At 41.3% G+C, this 20,384-nt stretch overlaps 1 protein-coding gene across 1 annotated transcript in view; it reads right to left on the bottom strand.

The window, feature by feature from the left end:
• Positions 1–7,530: 7,530 nt before the first annotated feature.
• LOC122543742 (scavenger receptor cysteine-rich type 1 protein M130-like) overlaps positions 7,531–20,384 on the bottom strand; it is a 17,961-nt gene continuing 5,107 nt past the window's right edge. The window contains exons 2-12 of the mRNA XM_043682505.1: positions 19,926–20,243; positions 16,356–16,673; positions 14,973–15,290; positions 14,833–14,889; positions 14,434–14,751; positions 14,282–14,323; positions 13,981–14,097; positions 12,518–12,625; positions 11,137–11,250; positions 9,817–9,948; positions 7,531–8,041 (exon numbers count right to left, since the gene is read on the bottom strand). Of these exons, the coding sequence (XP_043538440.1) occupies positions 8,031–8,041; positions 9,817–9,948; positions 11,137–11,250; positions 12,518–12,625; positions 13,981–14,097; positions 14,282–14,323; positions 14,434–14,751; positions 14,833–14,889; positions 14,973–15,290; positions 16,356–16,673; positions 19,926–20,243 (1,853 nt within the window). The 3' untranslated portion in view covers positions 7,531–8,030. The remainder of the gene's footprint in view (positions 8,042–9,816; positions 9,949–11,136; positions 11,251–12,517; positions 12,626–13,980; positions 14,098–14,281; positions 14,324–14,433; positions 14,752–14,832; positions 14,890–14,972; positions 15,291–16,355; positions 16,674–19,925; positions 20,244–20,384) is intronic.

The raw sequence follows: 20,384 nt of genomic DNA, 5'->3' as shown, positions 1-20,384 counted from the left end.
GAAGAGTCGACTAAATCTAATTTTTCTAGTTGCTTCCAAATACTATTATCATTTGCATTCTCTGTTCCTATGATGACTGTTCCTAAAACGGTTCAGCCCTGAAACTTTCGTCGCAAACAAAGACAGAAATTGCTGGAAAATACGCAACAGGTCAGGTAGGTATTGAACAGACGAAGAGTTAACGTTTCGGGTTCATTGACCATTTTTGTTAATTCTGTCTGTAGCTCGGAAACTGATGATAGATATGCTGGAGAAGCTATTGAGGAGGATGAAGAAGTAGACAATAGGTGGAGATGGAACACAGTGAGAGATGACAACAGTTGGGCAGCCAAAGGAATGTTAAAATGTCAACTTTGAAAGGTTTCAAAACATCAGTGTTCTCTGGCAAGCGTCCTTCTCACAGTCTTGCATTAGCAATCCAGGGAAGCTCAGCACAAATTGGAAGAACAATACCTCATTTTGCACTTGGGACCTGTGCAACCATTCTGGAGTCAAAATCTAGTTCAATATTTTTGGTGCTGAGGCACCTTCCTGCATATCCTTAATCAAGCCTCTCACAATGGCATTTTTCATCACTGGGGCTGCTATTGTACATGCTCACACAAGCACAGACAATTGCACTTAGTCTCAATTGCACGAACTCACTGACATACTCAGACACAATTACACTCATATTCTTGCACTCATTGATGCACTCACTCACAACCGCTAACTAACATTCGCATGGAAAGACAGACAATTACACACTCACTCACTCATTGTTGCACGCACAGAAACACAATTGCAATCGTACCTCTTACTAACAGACACTGACAGAGATAATTCCTCTTACACGTACACTAACTGACGCAGACGTACAAACACACACAACTGCACTCAGTCTTCGTGACACTCACTCACTAACGCTCACTGACAGATACTTGCATTCGCTCTACTACTTTTGTTGACAAATGTACATCATGTGATTGCACGGACCATTTCGCAAATTAACATGAGTTTATTGTGCAAATGAATGAGTTCATTAAACAGATGAACCCCTTCCCTGAGAATGTACCGAAAAACATTATGTATACGTGTTTATGAGAGAGTCTGCATGCCTGTGTCTGCATATGTGCGTGTGTATATGTGTGCTTGTTTCTGTGTTTGAGAAGGTGGGTGTGAGCTGCCTTCTTGAACGCTGCAGCTCATGTGCAATCGCGTAGACACAAAATGTCCCTTAGGTAGATAATTCCAGGATTCTGACAGTTACTGTTGCTGCACTGTCCACATTGACTCCCTCGATGATGCACACAGGTGGCAATGAGAGAGGCTAGATGCTCTGCTTTTTTGTGTGTGGTGTAGACAGCTACTGGATTGCAACGTGTTAATGGACCCTGTTTGTTCAGCATCTCCCATTCACATCAACTTCCACATGGCTTCACTGTGTACCTGGCGGGCGCTCTTCTACTGTAAAAATGAATGACTACTTACACCGTGTTACCCTGCCATGCCAGCAGAAGTGCCAGCTCCTTCACTAATGGGAAATCAACTTCTCGACAGAGTGGAAGAGACTTGATTCTGAGAGCAACCGACCAGGATAATTACAACAATGGATTGAAGTTTCTACAATGACCTTTACTGGCTTTCCAGAATTGGAAACCTCTAACATCTCGGGTACAGGACGTGATTTGGATTATTCAGGGCGTCTATGTCCCATTCTGACTATCACTGGCGTTCCTGGTATGCATCTGGTGAGGCCACTTTGGAGTACCACGCTGAATTCTGCTCGCCCTGCTATAGGAAGCATGTTATTAAAATGGAAAGAAAGCACAAATATTTACACTGCTGTTACCATGACTGCAAGGTTTGTGTTGTCAGGAGAGGTTGGATAGGCTGAGATTTCTTTCTCTCCGGACTGTAGGGGACTGAAGAATAGCCTTACAAAGGTTTATAAAATCACGGTGGACAAAGGTAATGTGAATGGACAAGGTGTTTTTTTTTTTTCCCCAGTCTTGGGGATTGCAAACATTGAGTGCATGAGCTCAAGGTGAGCGGGGCAAGATTTACAAAGGAACTGAGTGGCAGCTTTTTCATGTGATTCGTTTATGGAGTGAGCTGTCGGAGGAAGTGGTGGAGGCTGGTATATTACAGTATGTAAAAGACATCTAGATGAGTATATGGGTCAGAAGGGTTTAGAGACAAATGGGACTAGTTTAGTTTGGGAATCCTGGTGGACGTGGATGAGTCGAGCTGAAATATTTATTTCCGTGATGTGTGACTCTATGACTCAATTATCATCCACCCATCAGTTCCAAGTGCAGTCTGTTAACTCCAGTGCTGCTTTCCCCTATCCATATTTTCTGAACACGAGCATCCCTTTCCCAGAGATAACCCGAACACCACTCCCTATGCACCATAAGAGCATCAGACATAGGAACATACAGATCTACACCACAGAAGAGAAGGAGTATTTGAGTCATTCAATGACAAACCTGATTCTCTTCAACTTACCTGCCTTCTCTCCTCGATTCCCTTCCCTGATTAAGAAAATAAAACTCTCTCATTCTCGCACGTATTTGAGTTCAGGCAATGACTCAGTGATACTGTCATGGGATGTTCATCTGGAAAGTGCCAGTTAATGTTCCGAAGTAGCTGGGTTCACGTCCTGCATTTGTAGGTGCTGGAAGTTTGATTTCAATACAAACTTGAAGATGAGCTTTTGACAGGGACCATGGAAACTTCTGTCCTTAACTCATAGACTGCAGGGAGTCGTTAACTCGTGTAACATTGAGGAAGTATTTCAATGTGCAATGTCAAGGAATCGAGTGAAAGTCGGATTGAAACAGTGGCTTTTCCTTGACAGAGAGCATGGGCTGACTATGCTTTTCCTAAGGCGGACACGGCTATGAAACGATCACGCATCTCTGAGCCGGTTGCTGACCACAATAGTCTGTTTTTCTGTCTGCTGATGCGACCAAAGCATTCCGTTTCACGCTTGGGTACCAACCACTTCCCTCTGAGCGCCCAACTCCCCCCTCCATCTCCACTCATTCGCTTTATACATCATGCCTGCCCTCATAGACCTATGGACTTCTTTTCCTGGTCAGGTACTGCCAGACTATTAATTATCCAGGTCTTCACATCGAATGACCTCCCAGATACCAAGTGGAAACCATTCTCAAGTCAATTTCCCTTATATTCTTATTTTTTCTTCCTATATCTCGCTCCAGTTCCCTTCTTAAATCCAAACTTTTGAATGCACGGTTCAGAGGAGTGTCAGAAATACAATAATAGGGATGTGATAGCACTGTAGGGGAGGCAGGGGAAGATTCACCAGGATGTTGCCCCATCTACAGAGTTTTGTTCATGGAGGAAGAGTAGAAAGACTGGGGTCGTTTTCGTCAACGCAGAGGAGAACGAGAGGGGAGACCATTGTAATGTGTAAAATTGTGAGAGACATAGATATGGCTGCCAGAAAGTAACTTTATCACTTAACGGAGGAATCATTGTGTGGGGGCATAGGTTAAGAGTAAACAGCAGGAAAGTTAGTAGAGTGCAGGTAAAGAAAAATTAGGGTGGGTGGCAGACTGAAACTCAGTACCTGCAAGAGGCAGAAACCATCATCAGGTCAATGAAGTAATGCGATCCAAAGGCAGGCTATGACATCTGCGAAGGGCTAGGAAATTGGATTAGAATCGTTAGGTGGATGAATTCCATCACTGCGGACCCAAGGTTTCAAACAATGTGAGAGTAATGTGGCCCGTGTACACAACAGCATTGTTCTTCAGTTAAATATTAAAATGTTGTCAGGCCAGTAACAAACTCAAAAAATCTTTTCTCATGATGGAGTATTTTCTTTGGTGAGTATTGAGTTTTGTTTTTAAAAATTGAGCCAATTGGCTGTTCAATTCCATCATCATCTTCCTGCAGCATTACAGCTCCAACTTCTATATTGCCAGGATAGATTGCAACTTTGAAAGGTTTCAAAAATGTTGGTGTAAATAAAATTTGGGCAGTGGTTAATCTTGCTTTTAAAATCACAAATGCCTCCTGGCATTGTTCTGTTCACCGAAACTTTGTGTTCGTCTTTAGTAAATCCATCAACGGTGCTACTATGTTGCTGAAGTTTGGAACAAATGACTGAGAGAAACAGTTAATTCAAATAGTCAAAGCAACTCTTTCTTCGAGGAGTTTCGTGGACATTCCTCGATGGACATCGTCTTCAGCTTCCTTGGGGTTCATCCTTCCATATCTGATGCAATGTCCCAAGAACATCACCTTATGGACACTGTCAAGATTCTGCGAACATGAGTCAAGGTTTGTCGTTCAGAATTTGTCAATCCCCGAGCCAAGCTGCCCCAATACAGTTACAATACTGGTGTCTATGCGACAATGAGAAGAATTGCCCAGATACGTCTGTACACAAAAACCAGGACAAATTCAAGCTGGCAGGTTGCCGCCCCGTACGCCTACTTCCAATCATGTGTAAAGTGATGGTAAGTGTCATCAAGAGTGCTATCAAGGAATACCTGCTCAGCAATAACGTGCACAGTGACGCCCATTTGGGTTCTGGCAAGTTCAAACAGCTCCTGACCGCATTACAGCCTTTGTTCAACATGGACAAAAGAGCTGAATTTCAAAAGTGAGGTGAGAGTGATAGATGCTGATAGTAAAACTACATTGGAGCAAGTCCAGCATCAAGGAGCTCTAGCAAACTTGGAAACAATGGATATCAGACTCAAACTCGCCACTGGTTGGAATAAAACCTGACATGTAGGAAGATGGTCATGCTTGGTGGATGTGCGGTATATCACCTCAAGTGCATGCGAATGAGTTCCTCAGGGAGACAGACCAAGAGGGACAGGATGGGCCGGGGGAGGAGAAAGGGAAAGAGTGACAGACAGTGAGGGAGAGGAGGGAGGAGAAGGAGGGATAATGAGTGTGGAGAGAGAGTGGAGAGAGGGAGACATGGAGAGAGATACGGAGAAAAGGAAAGCGGAAGGAAGAGCGAAGTGAGAGTCGGACAGTGAGGGAGAGAGAGAGAGATGGGGAGTGAGGGGAGAGAAGAAAAGACGGAGAGAAAAAGAGATGAAGACAAATGTCTCTCTCCCGATTGCTCCCTTGTGTTGAAAGTGATACAATGCCCCCCTCTGCTGGCCTACCCGTGCCACTGCACAGGAGTTGATGCAGCGTGAAAGCCATCAGACATACCGTCAAAGAGAGAGAGAGAGAGAGAAAGAGAGCAGGTCACAACAGCATCAACAGATACATAAAGACACCCATATATATTCCCACACACATAGACACACTGGCGCACATACACTCCTCATAGACACAAGCACACAGACATGCACACACTATGGAGATGATTGCAATTGTGTTTCGGGTTCCCTCAGAGTAAAAGATGGTCATGTCGAGAAATGCACGAGTTCCCTCTGCAATGTGGAATTGATTTATCTTTGGTCTGTTTCCTGACATTGTACACATTGTATCAAACATTTGCCTGGCAACTGAATTCAGGCACCTCCCAGTGAATTGTTTTTGTAAGGAGACATGATTCATTTTCTTGCACTTTGAGCAATTTACAGTTCTGTGTAATCTACTGAGTCAGATTCTAGGTGACGAAAGAATAAAACTTCTACAAACGCATGGTTTGAAGAAGGAAGCAACTATGTAACCTAAGAGATTCACAGGCTTGAATGCTTTTTCAAGAAAAAAATATCTGCCACCTATGCATTGGTATTGGGTAGCATTGTCTCACTTGGACTACGAGACGAGAGCAGGGTTGGCGGGGTGGAGGGGGGGGGGGGGGGCGGGGGGGGGGGTAGGGGGAGAAAGAGAATGAGAGAGAAACTTCAATCCGATGCCTCACCCTTCTTATTTCATTCAAACTTCCCTCTCAGACAAAGTGTAGCTCATTGCAGGCAGATACTAACTGATACAAACACACTGATACAAACACACCAAAATGCAAAGACACACATATGGAAACTCTCATCAACATGATCATCAGCGTTATATCACTTTGAACAAGGGAGATGACTGAGAGAATGTGGGGAGCGGTTTAACACTATTTCAACAGATTCAACATTTCCAATAAACAGAGACTCCACTGCACGGAGACAAAGTCACAGATATCAGCTCTGGATCTGTTTTTTTATTATATCTGTCTCTACCTTTTCACTCTGGTTCTCCCACCCACCCCTCCTTTCTTGTTTAGACCTTAAAATATTACCCCACACATTTCTAACTCTCAAGTATGACGTGCCTCAATTCATACCCGTCTGAAGTTTCCTCCTTTCTGCCAGTTCAAAATTAACAACTCCCCCCAAAAATAATTGTGACTCCACAATTTGTTCCCCTTCGCAACTTTGGTATCCTACCCCAAACATGCCCCTCCAAACAGAGCATGCTGACTTAGAACCACGTCCTTTTCAGGGTCCCACAGCTGCACGCTTTTTTTAAGCAATAATGAATTTTCCAGACTAACAGATTCTGAATGTCCTTGTTGTTTATTTTTGTATGTATTTAGAGCTCAGGACAACACTTCTAGGTAATGAGGGTCAACATGGTGAAGTTACTGATAGACGGATCAAGGCGATTCCACGACAAAACAAATCAGCGAACAACGAACAGTCCTGCACAAAACTAGGCCTTCTGGCCAACAAGTCAATGCTGACATATGATACCTTACAAATTCAATTTTACGCTTTCCTGGTTTGTCGACCTCTACCCCCAGCCTATTCATGTATCTGTCAAGAAGTCTGCCAAATTTGCCACCAATTCCTCTGGTAGCACACTCAAGTCACATGCCATCCTCTGTGCAACGGACCTGCCTCTCACTTATCGGTAAAACTTAATCCATTTTATCTTAAACCTATGTTGCATAGTAATTGACATTGCTAAACTAAGAAAACACTCCAGCTTTACAATCTAAACGTGTCTCAGCCCCTTCCGCAAACTTCTTTCAGATCGGTCTGTCGGCCTTTGAATTTCAAGTGACAGTGAAATAAATTTGCCCAATCTCTCCTTGTGGATAATACATCCCAAATCAGGCAATATCTGGTTTATCTGTAGCCTCACCAAAGCCTCCATATCACTTCGGTGGAGTGGCAACCAGAACTGTGTTTAATATTCCAAATGTGGCCAAATTAAAGTTCGATAACATCGCAACCTGACTGCGTAAAAATTATACGACGTATTTCCTGACTAATGCAGGAAACCTTGTCATGTACCTCCTTGATTACCTTACCCACCTGCGTTGCAACTTTCATGCAAATGCCGATTGTAAGACAAGATCGTTCTGCATGTTAACGTTCCAAGTATACTTCCCTCCTGCAATAAGCTTTCCAATGTAATCGCAATAGCACAAGTATTCTCATATTCAGAGATACAATTGCACAAGCACAGCTAATTGCAACCATTCTCACTTACTCACTGACACTCACACACATATACTGTGGCACTGACATCAACAAACGGACTCAAAATCCCAAAACAAACTTGCAATCACTGCATTTTTATTGATGAATTGTATTCTACATTTTGTAACATCACTTTCAGAAATATTCCCAGTTCATGGACGATATGTTAATGGAGAGAACATTTCATTCAAAAAACAGCAAAACAGCACTTCATAGAATTCTTTGGCTTGCCAAGTTTAAAAGCCTCCTTCATGCGGTATGAGAAAGCAAAGCAATTTCACATGGACTTTCCTCAATACCTCATTGACAAACCACAGGACCATCGTCCACTATTGTGAGTTCATAAATCTACACTGAGAAATGAATTACGTAATATATGCACACATAAAAAAAAAACTTCGATGCACTCTCTTTATTCCCACTTTTAACTCATTAAACACACAACATGCAATTATTCAAATGCATTTCAAAAGGATATATATATGTAAATATATACATTTCAATGCCAAAGTAAATGCTACTGAATTACAACCAGTTGCACCTTGTATTGAGAAAAATATTTTGCAGATTCAAAACGATAGTCGGCGACTTCTCGCAATATTAGGACGTCCCATGATAAAATAGCTCCTAAAATCTACCTGAAATGATAAAGGAAATAATTTGAGTCCACGCGTTCAAGTCGCCTCTGGCTCTATTCACAGCACATGAAACTACAAATCCCTAGCTGAAGCTCTCACTCCATGGAGAAGGGACAATCCTAATTCTGCCTCTGCAATGTCAGACTGATGACGGGCCATATTTGGAAGGCACATTGACATGTTTCTCTGTGTGTTCAGCTGGATGCAAACGACAGCCTGGAAATTACTCTGAAGAGAAGCAGAGATGTGTGCAGCAAGTGATCACTGGGCCAATATTTATTCTGCAAAGAACAAGCTCACTAAAAGTGTTACATAATAATTATCGCCTCTGATTTGTGCGAATATTGACTGTGCAATATCCTAAAATATAGTACTTATGAAATGTTCAAAAGTATGTCATTGGCCATGCACGATTTTGCAGGTAAGATGTTGATTGGAAGTGCAAGACAAAAAAAAAACTATGGTTTCTTTCGCTCTTCTAAAATAATTTAATACACATCTGTGAAAGAATAAAAGTGGTTTTCTTCATTAATTTAAACAATCCTCATGCATGTATCAAATGTTTAACTTAAAAATAAATGTCAAGTTTCTCATGATGATTTTCAACATTACATAATGCTCAAGATATTTCAGAATTTTCCAGAAAGCCGAGGCATCCCATTCTCTCCTCTGCATCAGAAACATTGGAACTCAGAGGGAAACGTAGCAATTATGGGTTTGATGCGAACGTTGTAAAATTTTGGATCGCACATCCAGTGCATGTCAACAGTGAAGGCGCACCAATATGCGAGTTATCAGGGGAAGTCAGATGTATTTTCTGATTGGACAACAGAGGTAACATGGCAATGGCTGTATCATAGTTCCATCGAATCATGCAGTGCAGGGAAGCTCATTTGGCCATTCGTAATCAGAAGCAAACAACGGGAATTGCTAGAAATAAAACAGCATGTCTGGACACATGTTTGGAAGACATCAAAGTTAAAGTTACAGGCCCGGTGAGCATTCTTCAATGAAACATAGGACCTTGGTTGTTAGTGTGGTGACTGTTACATGTTGCAGGAGAGTACTCACAACAGTAATTAAAGAACTCTCTGTGAAAAAGGAGAGAAGGTGAAGAATAATGGAAGCGGTTAACTGGGAATACAAGGAACAATGGAGCAGTTTTTCTTTTCCAAAATGCCATTCGAAAACACTAAAATGGTAATGCAGCTGATCAGATAGTCTGGGTTTCAAAGGCAACCGTGAGTTATTGGCATTTTTAATGTTCAGCTTAAGGAGACGGATTCTTCTTCGGGAATGGGTGTGAGTGCAGTTCCTGAAAACAACCACATCAAACGCACGTCTCTTTGCACATTACAAGTAAAGGTCCTAGGCTCTGTATTCCATGTGAGCTACAAGAACTAAACCGTTCAAACTGTTGAGCATGTAAAACCCCATCTTTCATATTCTCCATACAGCCAGTTGATGACGCATTGAAACAGCAATTTTGTAGATTTATAATTCCAAAATTAGGTGAACATCAACTATTCGAAGAACTGACAAAACGCAGTGTATGATGAATACCATCGAATTCAATTTTAAAGACGGTTCTTCATGCTATTGAAATAAAAATCGTTCTCCAATAATACATTGCTTTCTCAGTGACAAGCTGTGGAAATGAGGCACAGGTTTGGACGTTGTTCTTGGATTTTCAGTAAATATAATATTATCATGGAATGGAAAGGAATTATGGCAGTGTGAATGCACAGAAAGGTGGTTAAAGATATTCAACTGACCGAGTGAACAAAGACCACTGTCATCATCTGTAAGTGTGAGTGGTTCATCAGGATCACTGTCCAATTGTAACTTTCCATCATGACATTCTGCATCTTCAGTCTCAACATCGTCATACTCACCACGAATTCGACCTGGAGAGAAAGATGAGCATCACTGATACAAATTGAAATACACAACAACGAAAACTAGAAAACGAGACGAATGTCTCAGATAAGGCAAGTGCTGGAAACTGAGACCAGAAGAGTTAGGTCATAATTCTGAAGTTACGGAATGAGCAGAGTTGGTGCAAATTGGGATTGTTTTCTGTGGAAATGAGAAGGTGAAAGATTATCTGATTGAATTATTCAAGATAATAACCCGCATAAGACAGGGAACATAAAGTAAACTACTTCAACTGATTAGACTATTTTAGCTCGAGGTGTAATACACAGAATTAATGCCAGACCGTTCAGGGAAGATGTCAAGAAAGGATAAAGCTGTACAGGGTTTGGAAATATATTTCCCAAAAATTAGCTGATGTCTGATCAATTCTTAATTTTAAATGTGGCCGAGATTATTGCTGATCAAAGGTATTTATGGACATGCTTCAAAGGTAGGGAGCTGGATTTAGGCCACATCATAGTTTGGAATTATCTCATTGAAAGGAGGAAGAGTTACGAAGGGCTGAGAGACCTATCGCTGTATCTGTTTTGCAATTGATTGACTTGGAGCTGAGCATGCAGAGTCGCTGGCATGCCTGCGATGAGTCATGAAATGATGACGACAGTAGTTGGGGAAGACAGGAGAAACATTTCTCTTTGGTGGAGAGATCAAAGATCAGGGATCATACATTTCAGAGAAGTGATGGGAGAAGTAAAGAGGAAATCTTCGACTCTCTGCCAGGAAGGGTGATAGAGGCAAAACCCGCTCAAAAACGTATTCAGTGATGCACTTACAATGTCAAGACATACAAGGCTGTGGGCCAAGGTGTGCTGGAAAAATGCGATTAGAATGATAACCTGGTTGTTTTTGTAATGTTCAGCTTAAGGAGACGCATTCTTCTTCGGGAATGGGTGTGAGTGCAGTTCCTGAAAGCAACGACATCGAACGCACGTCTCTTTGCACATTACAAGTAGAGGCCATAGGCTCTACAATCTCTGTAAGCAACAAGACAGCCGGACAGATCATGTCCATGATCATGTGGTATCAAAACAGCGATTTTCTCTTTAACAAATATTCCAGTGGTCACACTACCTTGTGAGGGTTGCAATCGTTAAGATTTGGACAGCTTAGAGGGTGTGGAACGAAAATTAATTGACAGAAAGTGATGCTATACACACCTGGAATGCTGTTAGATTTCACCTCAAGATTTTCAGATCCGGGATTATAGTCAGTCAAGTTGTGACTGGTGTAGTATTCAATGCGATTGAGTGAGTCAATGGAAGCATAAATTACTAAAAATAAAAATGGAGAGTTATTTTCAAACTCGATTTCCAAGAGAAGCCAGGATCAATAAGATTTAGAATGAGGCAAATATTCTTCAACCAGAGGCTTGCGAATCTATGGAACACAGATGGCTATTGAGGCCAATCAGTGTGTATTTAAAACAGAAATACAAAGGTTATTGATTAATAAGGGGATAAAAACATCCAAGGAGAAGGCAACGCAAAGTGGTTGAGAAGCACATCAGCCCTTATTGAATGACAGAATAGACTCGATGAGCCAAATGATCTAATCCTGATCCTGTATGTCGTAGACTTATGGACTGTAGATGAAGGTTTTATGTTATTAATTGCAGGGTGACAACAGAAAGTATTGTTCTTTAATCGTGCCTGTAGAAATATCTGGAATAATTTCAAGTGAACCCACTGCGGGAAGGAATATGATATAAGATCTAAGAGCAGGAGTACTCCATCTGACCGTTGCAGCCAGTTCCGCCGTTCAATAAGATCATAACTGATCTTTTCGTGGCTTCAGTTCGACTTACTCACGATTTTAACGTTCAAAACATTATTCACCCCAGTTCTAAAAACATCTGATGAGGCAGGGAATTCCATAAATTCTCAATCCTGTGGGTGAAAATGTTCCTCCTCAATTTGGTCCTAAATCTGCTATCTGTACTTTTCAGGCCATGTCCGTTCAAATAATAGTCATTTCTAATTTTATTCCAACCAAGATGGATAATTTCACATTTATCATCTACCAGACATTTTCTTTCCATTCAGTTACACTGTATCTGAACACCTGCAAAGTTTCAGAGTCATATGCACACTTTCAGCACCACTCATCTTCTGTGATTCATCATATTTGTTTATACATTGATTCCTCAATTTTGCTTCCGCTCTTTGGTGCTGTCTAATCCATACTTACTGCAAAAGTTATATTATTTTAAAATCAATGACGAATTGATTAGTTGTCCAGCCATCTGAAGGGGTCAGGGTGGAACCAGGGTAGAAGTGAAATTGATAGTTCTGTTTGCATTTTCAAATGCATGCCAGAAATAATCTATCAGGAATGTAGGCCAGTGGGAATTATCATATTGAAATTCTTCATCTCACGAAAAGCGGACAGAGACACAGTTAATGAGATAGCTTCCCACACACGACGACTGTGTTTTAACTAATAATCATGTTCATTCAGTCATTGATCACGGAAGACTGCAAATTAAATGGAAGCTACACTTATCCAGTCATGATTCACGATAAAATAGGAAATATATACCTGGTCCATGTTTGTGATCCGTCCTCTTGCAAGGGGGAATATTCTCAATTTCTTCATAAATTCCTTGGTACAAACCAAGGCGTGAGCCTCTGCCACCAAGGTAAAGTTCTGTAGAATAAACAATAGACTGGTCAGCATTTGTAGCTGAACACTCGCAGAAACAAGGTGTTTATATCTGAAGAACCAGGGGAGAGAAGAACGAGTTCACACAATGCTGTAGATTAGAATCTTCACACAACATTAACTGATCGCTGAAGGGAGAACATATTGGAAAAACAAGTGAACAGGCCATGATTAATTTCCATGTCACATCAGTTCCCGAACCTAGTATGTTAAACAGAAAGAGCCAAACGTTCTTGTTGGTATAAATTTGGGTATTTTGTTCTAATTTTGCTGATTCAAACATCTATTCAAGAAAATTCTCAGCTCGTAAATGTGAGTGAAAATGTTGAGTGCAGAAAATGAAACTCTTTCATGCAATGAAAAAACGAAAATGCTAATAACCTATATTTTTTTTAAAAAACTTGATACCATTGAGGAGATTACAAATTAATGTTCAACATACCGTGGTGCTAACAAACAAGGTTGATAATAATGTTGTTAGAATTGGACTACTTTCATTAAACAATTGCAGAATTATGACAATTAGTTAAAAACCAAAACGTGAGACGAATGAAATAAGGTGCACCTTGATGACTTTGATCGTGATAGACTAAGTGCCTAGTTTTTATGGCTATATGTAAAGGAAAATTAAGAGCATGTGAAAGGATAGAAAATGATTGTTATTAGTGTTGATTGTCATTGCCAACTCGTGGAAAATGGTTCCCAAGCAAACGCTTTTAAATTATTGTGCAAAGTACAGAAGTATCATTTGCTCAGTCAAGGGAAGCCAATTGTTGCCTAACTGGAAGTTCCCTTAAAAGGACCCTTAATCCTCTCAATGATCTTGGGTTGTGGTAGCAGCACCCAGACACTCAAGAACCATAAATAATAGTAACTAATGAAGAAATATTTAGAGGCAGTCTGCAAATAACTCAATGAAATGGAGACATATTGCTGCCGTCATTGACCTGCTCTGGAATGTCATGTATATGTTAACTGAAAGATAAGAAAGTGCAGTCATTATATTTCTTTCCCACTGATAATGACTGTAGCAACTCCACATTATACGTTAATTCAGTTTCTCTCCAAATATATTGAGCGACTTGATGCATACTTCACACAGTTAGAATATTCTTTTAACTGCTATTTACAGATTTGATGCATTTATCTGAGTGTTTATTAAAACTTAGCGTTTCATTGGGCAAAGTCCCTCGAAGAAAACAAACAGCCAAGACCTGCCGTACAATCGTGACCATCTCAGTCAAATGCTCGAAAAGTGCAATAAAAACGTACAGCCCCGAGAACATATGCAACAGTGAAAGTGACGCAGTGTTATCTCAGTTGGTAGATATGATGCTTACCTTTCATTTGCAATTTTCTTTGCATGACCACCAGTAATGCGATTAACTCACAGATTAACAAGACTCCCAAAGATGAACAGACGACAACTGGCATGGAAATAGACGGACTTTCCTGTCCTTAAAGGAGGGAGTACAAATGGGTTTAGCATAGTTAAGGTCTGCCATGGAAAATTGTAAATAATCATCATTAAGGAAACAATGACACTCGCATCCAAATCGTGAAAATGTCAACAGCATCAATGTCACTTTTCAGGAAAGTAACGCGAACACAAATACTAATAATAATATCAGTCATAAATACCCGCAGGTGGAGGTGAAGGGGAGACCGTCACCAACTCGGATCCTGTGGAACAGAAAGTACGAATAATTATAAAGGGCAATGTAACTTAGCAAATCAAATAGTTGCCCTGATTTTTAACATTAATGCCGCACGTCAGTCAGCATCAATCTTACCAGAACACATTACACTGGCAATTTCCTTGTGGTTACACTTGCTTTTAGCTGGAGCTGCGGAGAGACAGTCCAACAGAGAGAATTCTCTTCCCTTACACTTCACATCATTCTGCCAGATAACATCTTTCTCCTGGGAGAGAGCGGCCTCATCTCGGGCTGATCGAGCGAAGCCACATCCCAGCTCTCTGCAGACAACATTAGCATCAGTTATATCCCAGGAATTGCCACACAACGTTCCCCAGCGTTTATCGCACATGATTTCCACTCTTCCAGAACAGTTGCTGCTTCCTCCATGCAAGAGCACACTGTCTTGCGTATCTGTGGTACAGAACTGATTATTATTGAATGCAGTGCAAAGCAGAATCTCCAAGAATTCGCTCATAGAGAAAGAAGACGCACCTAATTGTTGATGGCAGTAAGTTGAACTGAGGGACTGCTCCTTTGTCACTTTGCTCTCTGGTGGAAGGAGAAAGATGCTCAGTCTATTGGGAATTCATGTTTGAGTATGACCCGAACATTGAGAAGGCTTGTCATGTTACCTGAACAAACTACACCAGCATCTTCCCGGTGTTGACAGTCGTGTTGACCCCACGGATCTGTGTGACATTGCCACAGTGTCGACTCGTGTGACAGACACTCCATCTCATCGAGCCAAATAGTTCCCGTTCCTGCTCCGAATGATTGAGCGTCGTATTCAACATACTGGAACGCACCACAGTGAAGCTGTTTACAAATCACTTTGGCAACGTGTGAATCCAATGTGTCTGAACACACTGTTCCCCAGGTCCCATTGTAGAACACCTCCACTCTTCCCTCACAGCGATGCTTTCCATTCACCAGCCGCAGCTCCTTGTGTCCTGTTCAAACAATAACATATATCCAGATTGTTAGATTGTTCATATCTCTGGTGTGTCCTGTGATTGCCGAAACGAGCAGGATGCATGATATGAACAAAGGGAATTGCTGGAGAAACTCAACAGAATCTGTGAAGAGAGAAAGCACAGACAAATCTTCAGGTCCCGCTGCATCCGCGGATCGTTGTGTTCAGTTTTCTTCATGACACATATTGCAATGAAAAAAGGAATGAGCCAAATGTGCATCGTGCATGGAGTTTAGAAGGACTTGACCAAGACACGACTAGAATCTGGCGAACTGTTTGAGAACCCGAAATGGTCGAGAAGCAGAAACTGACAGAAAACAGAAAGCCTGTGTTAAAAGTAAATTGTCCACTTTTCAGAAGTGATGATCCACTGGAACGGGTTCTGATATCATGGCTGTTCAATTATATATATATATAGATATATATGCAATCAATTTTAATTTTGTATCACCAGGGAAGTTTCAAACTGCTCAGTTGGAAGCAAATTACGGAATATTTTTACTGTTCTGAAAAATCATGAAAACCGCAAGTGCACAGTAATAAACAGGCAGTACAGGTCTGACACAATTGTACAGGAGCTGTGTCTGATACAGTGAAGTCTGCTCGGAAACATAAAGAAAAAAAGTCACTCCTTCATTTTCGAGTCACAAATAGTTCGATAGACACACGAACAGGTCTCATATTTCTGGTGGATCGATACAAAAGTAAAGATCATAAATTTGGAATTAATTTTTAATAAACCTTTTATGACTATCAGGACAATATTGGCATCCTCTTGGAGTGGTGACAACAGATCAAAAATGACACTTTTCATGACAAACGCGTCTTGTATCAATAGAAGGTGAAAAAAACTGACAGAAAAGCAAGTTAGATTAGAGAAACGAATTGTTCTTTCACTTTTTGTGTACATGTAAGTGTCAGAGATCGTTTCTTTAAATTACTGCCGCTGCTCTACATTCCTTCGAATTCAGTGAACATATGTCAGCATGACGTCTCACCTACAACATTCGAGCAAAGTAAAAGCATTGAAGAATGGCCTCACCCGAGCACATAATTCTCACATCCTCTTTATGAGAACAGTCGTCTTGGTGACCCAATGGGACTGAAGGACATTCCCAGAGAAATGATTCGTTTCCAAAACACTTCACGTCCTTCCACCAAATGTGGCCTGAGCCCGGTCCAGAGGAGGAAGGGAGTGTCATATCCAGTGCTTTTCCACAACCCAGTTGTTTACAAACGACGTCAGCGTCTACCACATCCCATGAATCATCACAAACTGAGCCCCATATTCCATTGTAGTAAATCTCCACTCGACCAGCACAAGGACTTCCACCATCTGACAGCCTTAACTGAAAGTGATCTGTGAAAAAATTACACATTTAATGCACATTCCCTTCATCACTCAGGACAACATAGTGAAAAGGTACAGGAAAGAGCGTTTTAAATGTTCTCATGAGAAATACTTATTGTGCTGAAACATAATTTCTTACAAAATTAATCGATCAAGTGTAATCTTTTAGCAAGAATGTACAGCACATAAATGTTTCAAAATATCTTATTGCACCTGGTACTGCCAGGTTCAGTTTCCCTTTCTATATTGAACATTCCGAGAAATATTTTGCAAACAGTTGCATTTGTGCTTTCTCTTCCTGTCACTCCATTTATGTCTGTCCACGCGTTACTTTGTCTAATTCTCAACCTATTTTATAGTGCACATAACTGTACGTTTGTCCAATATAAATACCGTCTCAGCTTTCATTCATCAGCGCACATGAGAATACTATACCTTACGAGAATATAACTGAAAGACAACATATATATTAGCATGACAGCAATAGCACTTTGAGTAGTTGTAGAAGTGTAAATACTGAAAGGGGACGAAAAGTCATTTCATGTTATTATCACGTGTACTTAGATACAAAGGTCCAGAACTAATTCACAGAATCACGGATTTAAGAAGTCTTCAGCACAGAGAAAGAACCTTCGGCCCACCAATTCTGTTTCTGTCAAAAACAAGCTCCAAAATATTTTAATCTCATTTCCCAGCACTTGGGTTCGTCCTTAACTCCTTCGCATTATAAGTACACATCTAAATCTATCTTAGATTTCACTAACGTTTCTGCCTCTACCACATTTACAGGCAATGAGTTCCAGACTACTCCCCCGCCCCACGTGGATAAAAAAGAATATCCTCAGGTCCCTCTGAACCTTCTGTCCATCACCTGAACTCTATGCCGCAAGGTAAGCAATTGCATAACATAGGGGAAAGATTCCTTCTTGCTTATTATACACCTCAATCTTGCCCATACTCAGTCGACTCTGTTCAAAGGAAATGAATCCAAATCTGGCCAAGTTGTCTACATAGCTAAATGTTGTTCATCTCAAGAAAATCTCTCATACGTTGCCCCCTGCATTGTCTCCATTACTGTCAAATGCATCCTCTGATGTGGATTTCTTAACTGCACACGGTTTTCTGCTCTGGTCTAAATCATGCTTCTTGCAATTTGAGAATAAACTTGTGCGCCATTAAAACACTGTCTTCGGCTTCTAACGAACCATTTTATGATCTTTATAGAGGAAAAGTGAAGCTTCCATCAGGTCAACAGCATAACACCTGTTTGTAATTTATTCTGCACAATGGAATTTTTGACAACTTGTGAGCTGGACCTGACACGAGAGGACCTGCTCACTGCTTGAAAACTGCTTTTCTGATTGATCACAAGTCACACAGTTGCTTATATCTACCGCACAGCATTCCAATGTTGTTCCAATGTCCCCGGTTGTAATTCGAGATGAGTACTTTACACACAATCACCAAGAAGCCATTGCCTCGACATTTCAATGAGCATGAAAGCGTTCCTTCAGGGTCTCATCACCATTCCGAGATACATAACGCACAACGACTCCCAAAATATTATATAATTCCAGTGCGGCGACTTCGCATGTGAAACATCTCAAGACACTTGCTTTGTATGGAATCCATCTCTCGTTCAATTTCTATGAAATTCAAACTGCGCTTTCAGTCTCTGCAATGCTGCACAAGATCAAAAGTTTCTCAGAGAAGATAAAAAGCTCGACTAATTGAAAGAAATGCGGTCATTTCAAGTAATGGAGTCCTAGAGATGTCCAGCACAGAAACAAACCCTTCAGTCCAACTCCTCCATGTCAATCACGTATTCTAAATTAATCCACTCCTATTTGACAACATTCCGCACACATATCTCTAAACCCTTCCTATTTATTCACAAATCCAGATGCCTTTTAAATGTTGTAACTGTACTATCCTCCAACACCTCACTGTCAAGATATTTCATATGTACAACCTCTTTTGTGACAAACATAGTCCCTCAGTTCCATTAGAAATCTTTTCGCCTTACTTTTAACCTCTGCCCTCCAGATTCGGATTTCACTATCCTGGGGACAATGCCTTGTCTATTCACCTTATGCATGCCCCTCCTGATATAATATACTTCTGTCAGGTCTCCCTTCAGCGTCCGACCATCCAGGCAAAAATGCCCCAGTCTGTTCATCTTCTCCATATAAGTCAGTCCTTCCAACTCTGCTAACATCACTGCAAATCTTTTCTGAATTCTTTCAAGTTTCCCAGCATTGTTCTTCTAAAAGGGTGGCCAGAATGATCCACATAATTCCAAAAGTGGCCAACCAATGTACAGCCACAGCATGACTTTAGAACCCTTGTATTATGTGGCACGGATCATTGAATGTAAGAGTACAAATCACCTTCTTCACTGCACTGACTCTCCATGCCTCCATTTTCAATGCACTTCGAGTCTGCACACCGAGGTCTCATTGTCTGGCAACAATCCCCTGGACCTTACCATTAAAAGTATAATTTGTGAACGTGTGTCAACTGTACTTTTGGGTTAAGAAACTGTAATTAGATTACTGATTAGATTAGATTTCTCAGAGTGTGGAAACAGGCCCTTCGGCCCAACAAGTCCACACCGACCCTCTGAAGAGCAACCCACCCACAGTCATTCCCCTACATTTACCCCTTCACCTAACACTACAGGCAATTTAACATGGCTAATTCACCTATACTGCATATCTTTGGACTGTGAGAGGAAATCGGAGCACCCGGAGGAAACTCACGCAGAAACGGGGAGAATGTGCAAACTCCACTCAGACAGTTCCCTGAGGCGGGAATTGAACCCGGGTTTCTGGCGCTGTGAGGCAGCAGTGCTATCCACTGTCCCAGCCTGCCGCCCCTTCAGATTAGATTAGATAAGATTAGATTCCCTACATTGTGGAAAGTGGCCCTTTGGACCAACCAGTCCACACCAACCCTCCGACGTTTAACCCACCCAGACCCATTTCCCTCTGACTAATGCAAATAACACTCTGCGCAATTTAGCATAGTCAATTCACCTGACCTGCCACGTAATGCTTGTATCTCACAACACAATGGTGTCAATTTCTCATATTCATCCATCTGCACCCGCCGCCCACCTCAGGTCTGCTGATATCCGAACGATGAATAAATAGTTTGAGTGACACTGACAAGCAAGTGGTGTACATCCTCAATTTACTTAGCAGATGAATATTTGTCTTAATGTATCTGAGCTGGTTTAAATGTGAAGAGTCTGCTTACCTGAACAGAGGACCCCTATGCTACTGCCTTCGATGTCAGACGAATTCAATGTGTTGGAGATCCTGCAGTCCTGGAGCTGTGATTCATGTCCATGACATTGGACAACATGTACCCACGAACCACCATCACTCTCCCCGTACTTTGAAGAATTATATATTTCTGAGGCATAACCGCATCCCAGCTGTCTGCAGACAACGTTGGCAACATTCTGATCCCACACGGTGTCCTGCACTCCGCCCCAGCTTCCATGAGAGTAAACTTCAACTCGGCCATCACAGCGGCTTTCTCCATTCACTAGTCTTAGCGCCCAATTTTCATCTGCAAAATAAGAGTTACTGAGAACAGCGATTGAAATGAACACACATATATTCGAGAACTAACAATCATAGGAAAATGTGTGATTTGCAATCATAAAGATATTTTGTCCATTTACTTTTTCAAATACTTTCATCATGTCAT

Source organism: Chiloscyllium plagiosum, chromosome 44, assembly GCF_004010195.1.
Source record: "Chiloscyllium plagiosum isolate BGI_BamShark_2017 chromosome 44, ASM401019v2, whole genome shotgun sequence".
Taxonomy (NCBI): domain Eukaryota; kingdom Metazoa; phylum Chordata; class Chondrichthyes; order Orectolobiformes; family Hemiscylliidae; genus Chiloscyllium; species Chiloscyllium plagiosum.
Note: the sequence above shows the minus strand (reverse complement) of the source record. Positions and strands in the feature narration are given on the sequence as shown.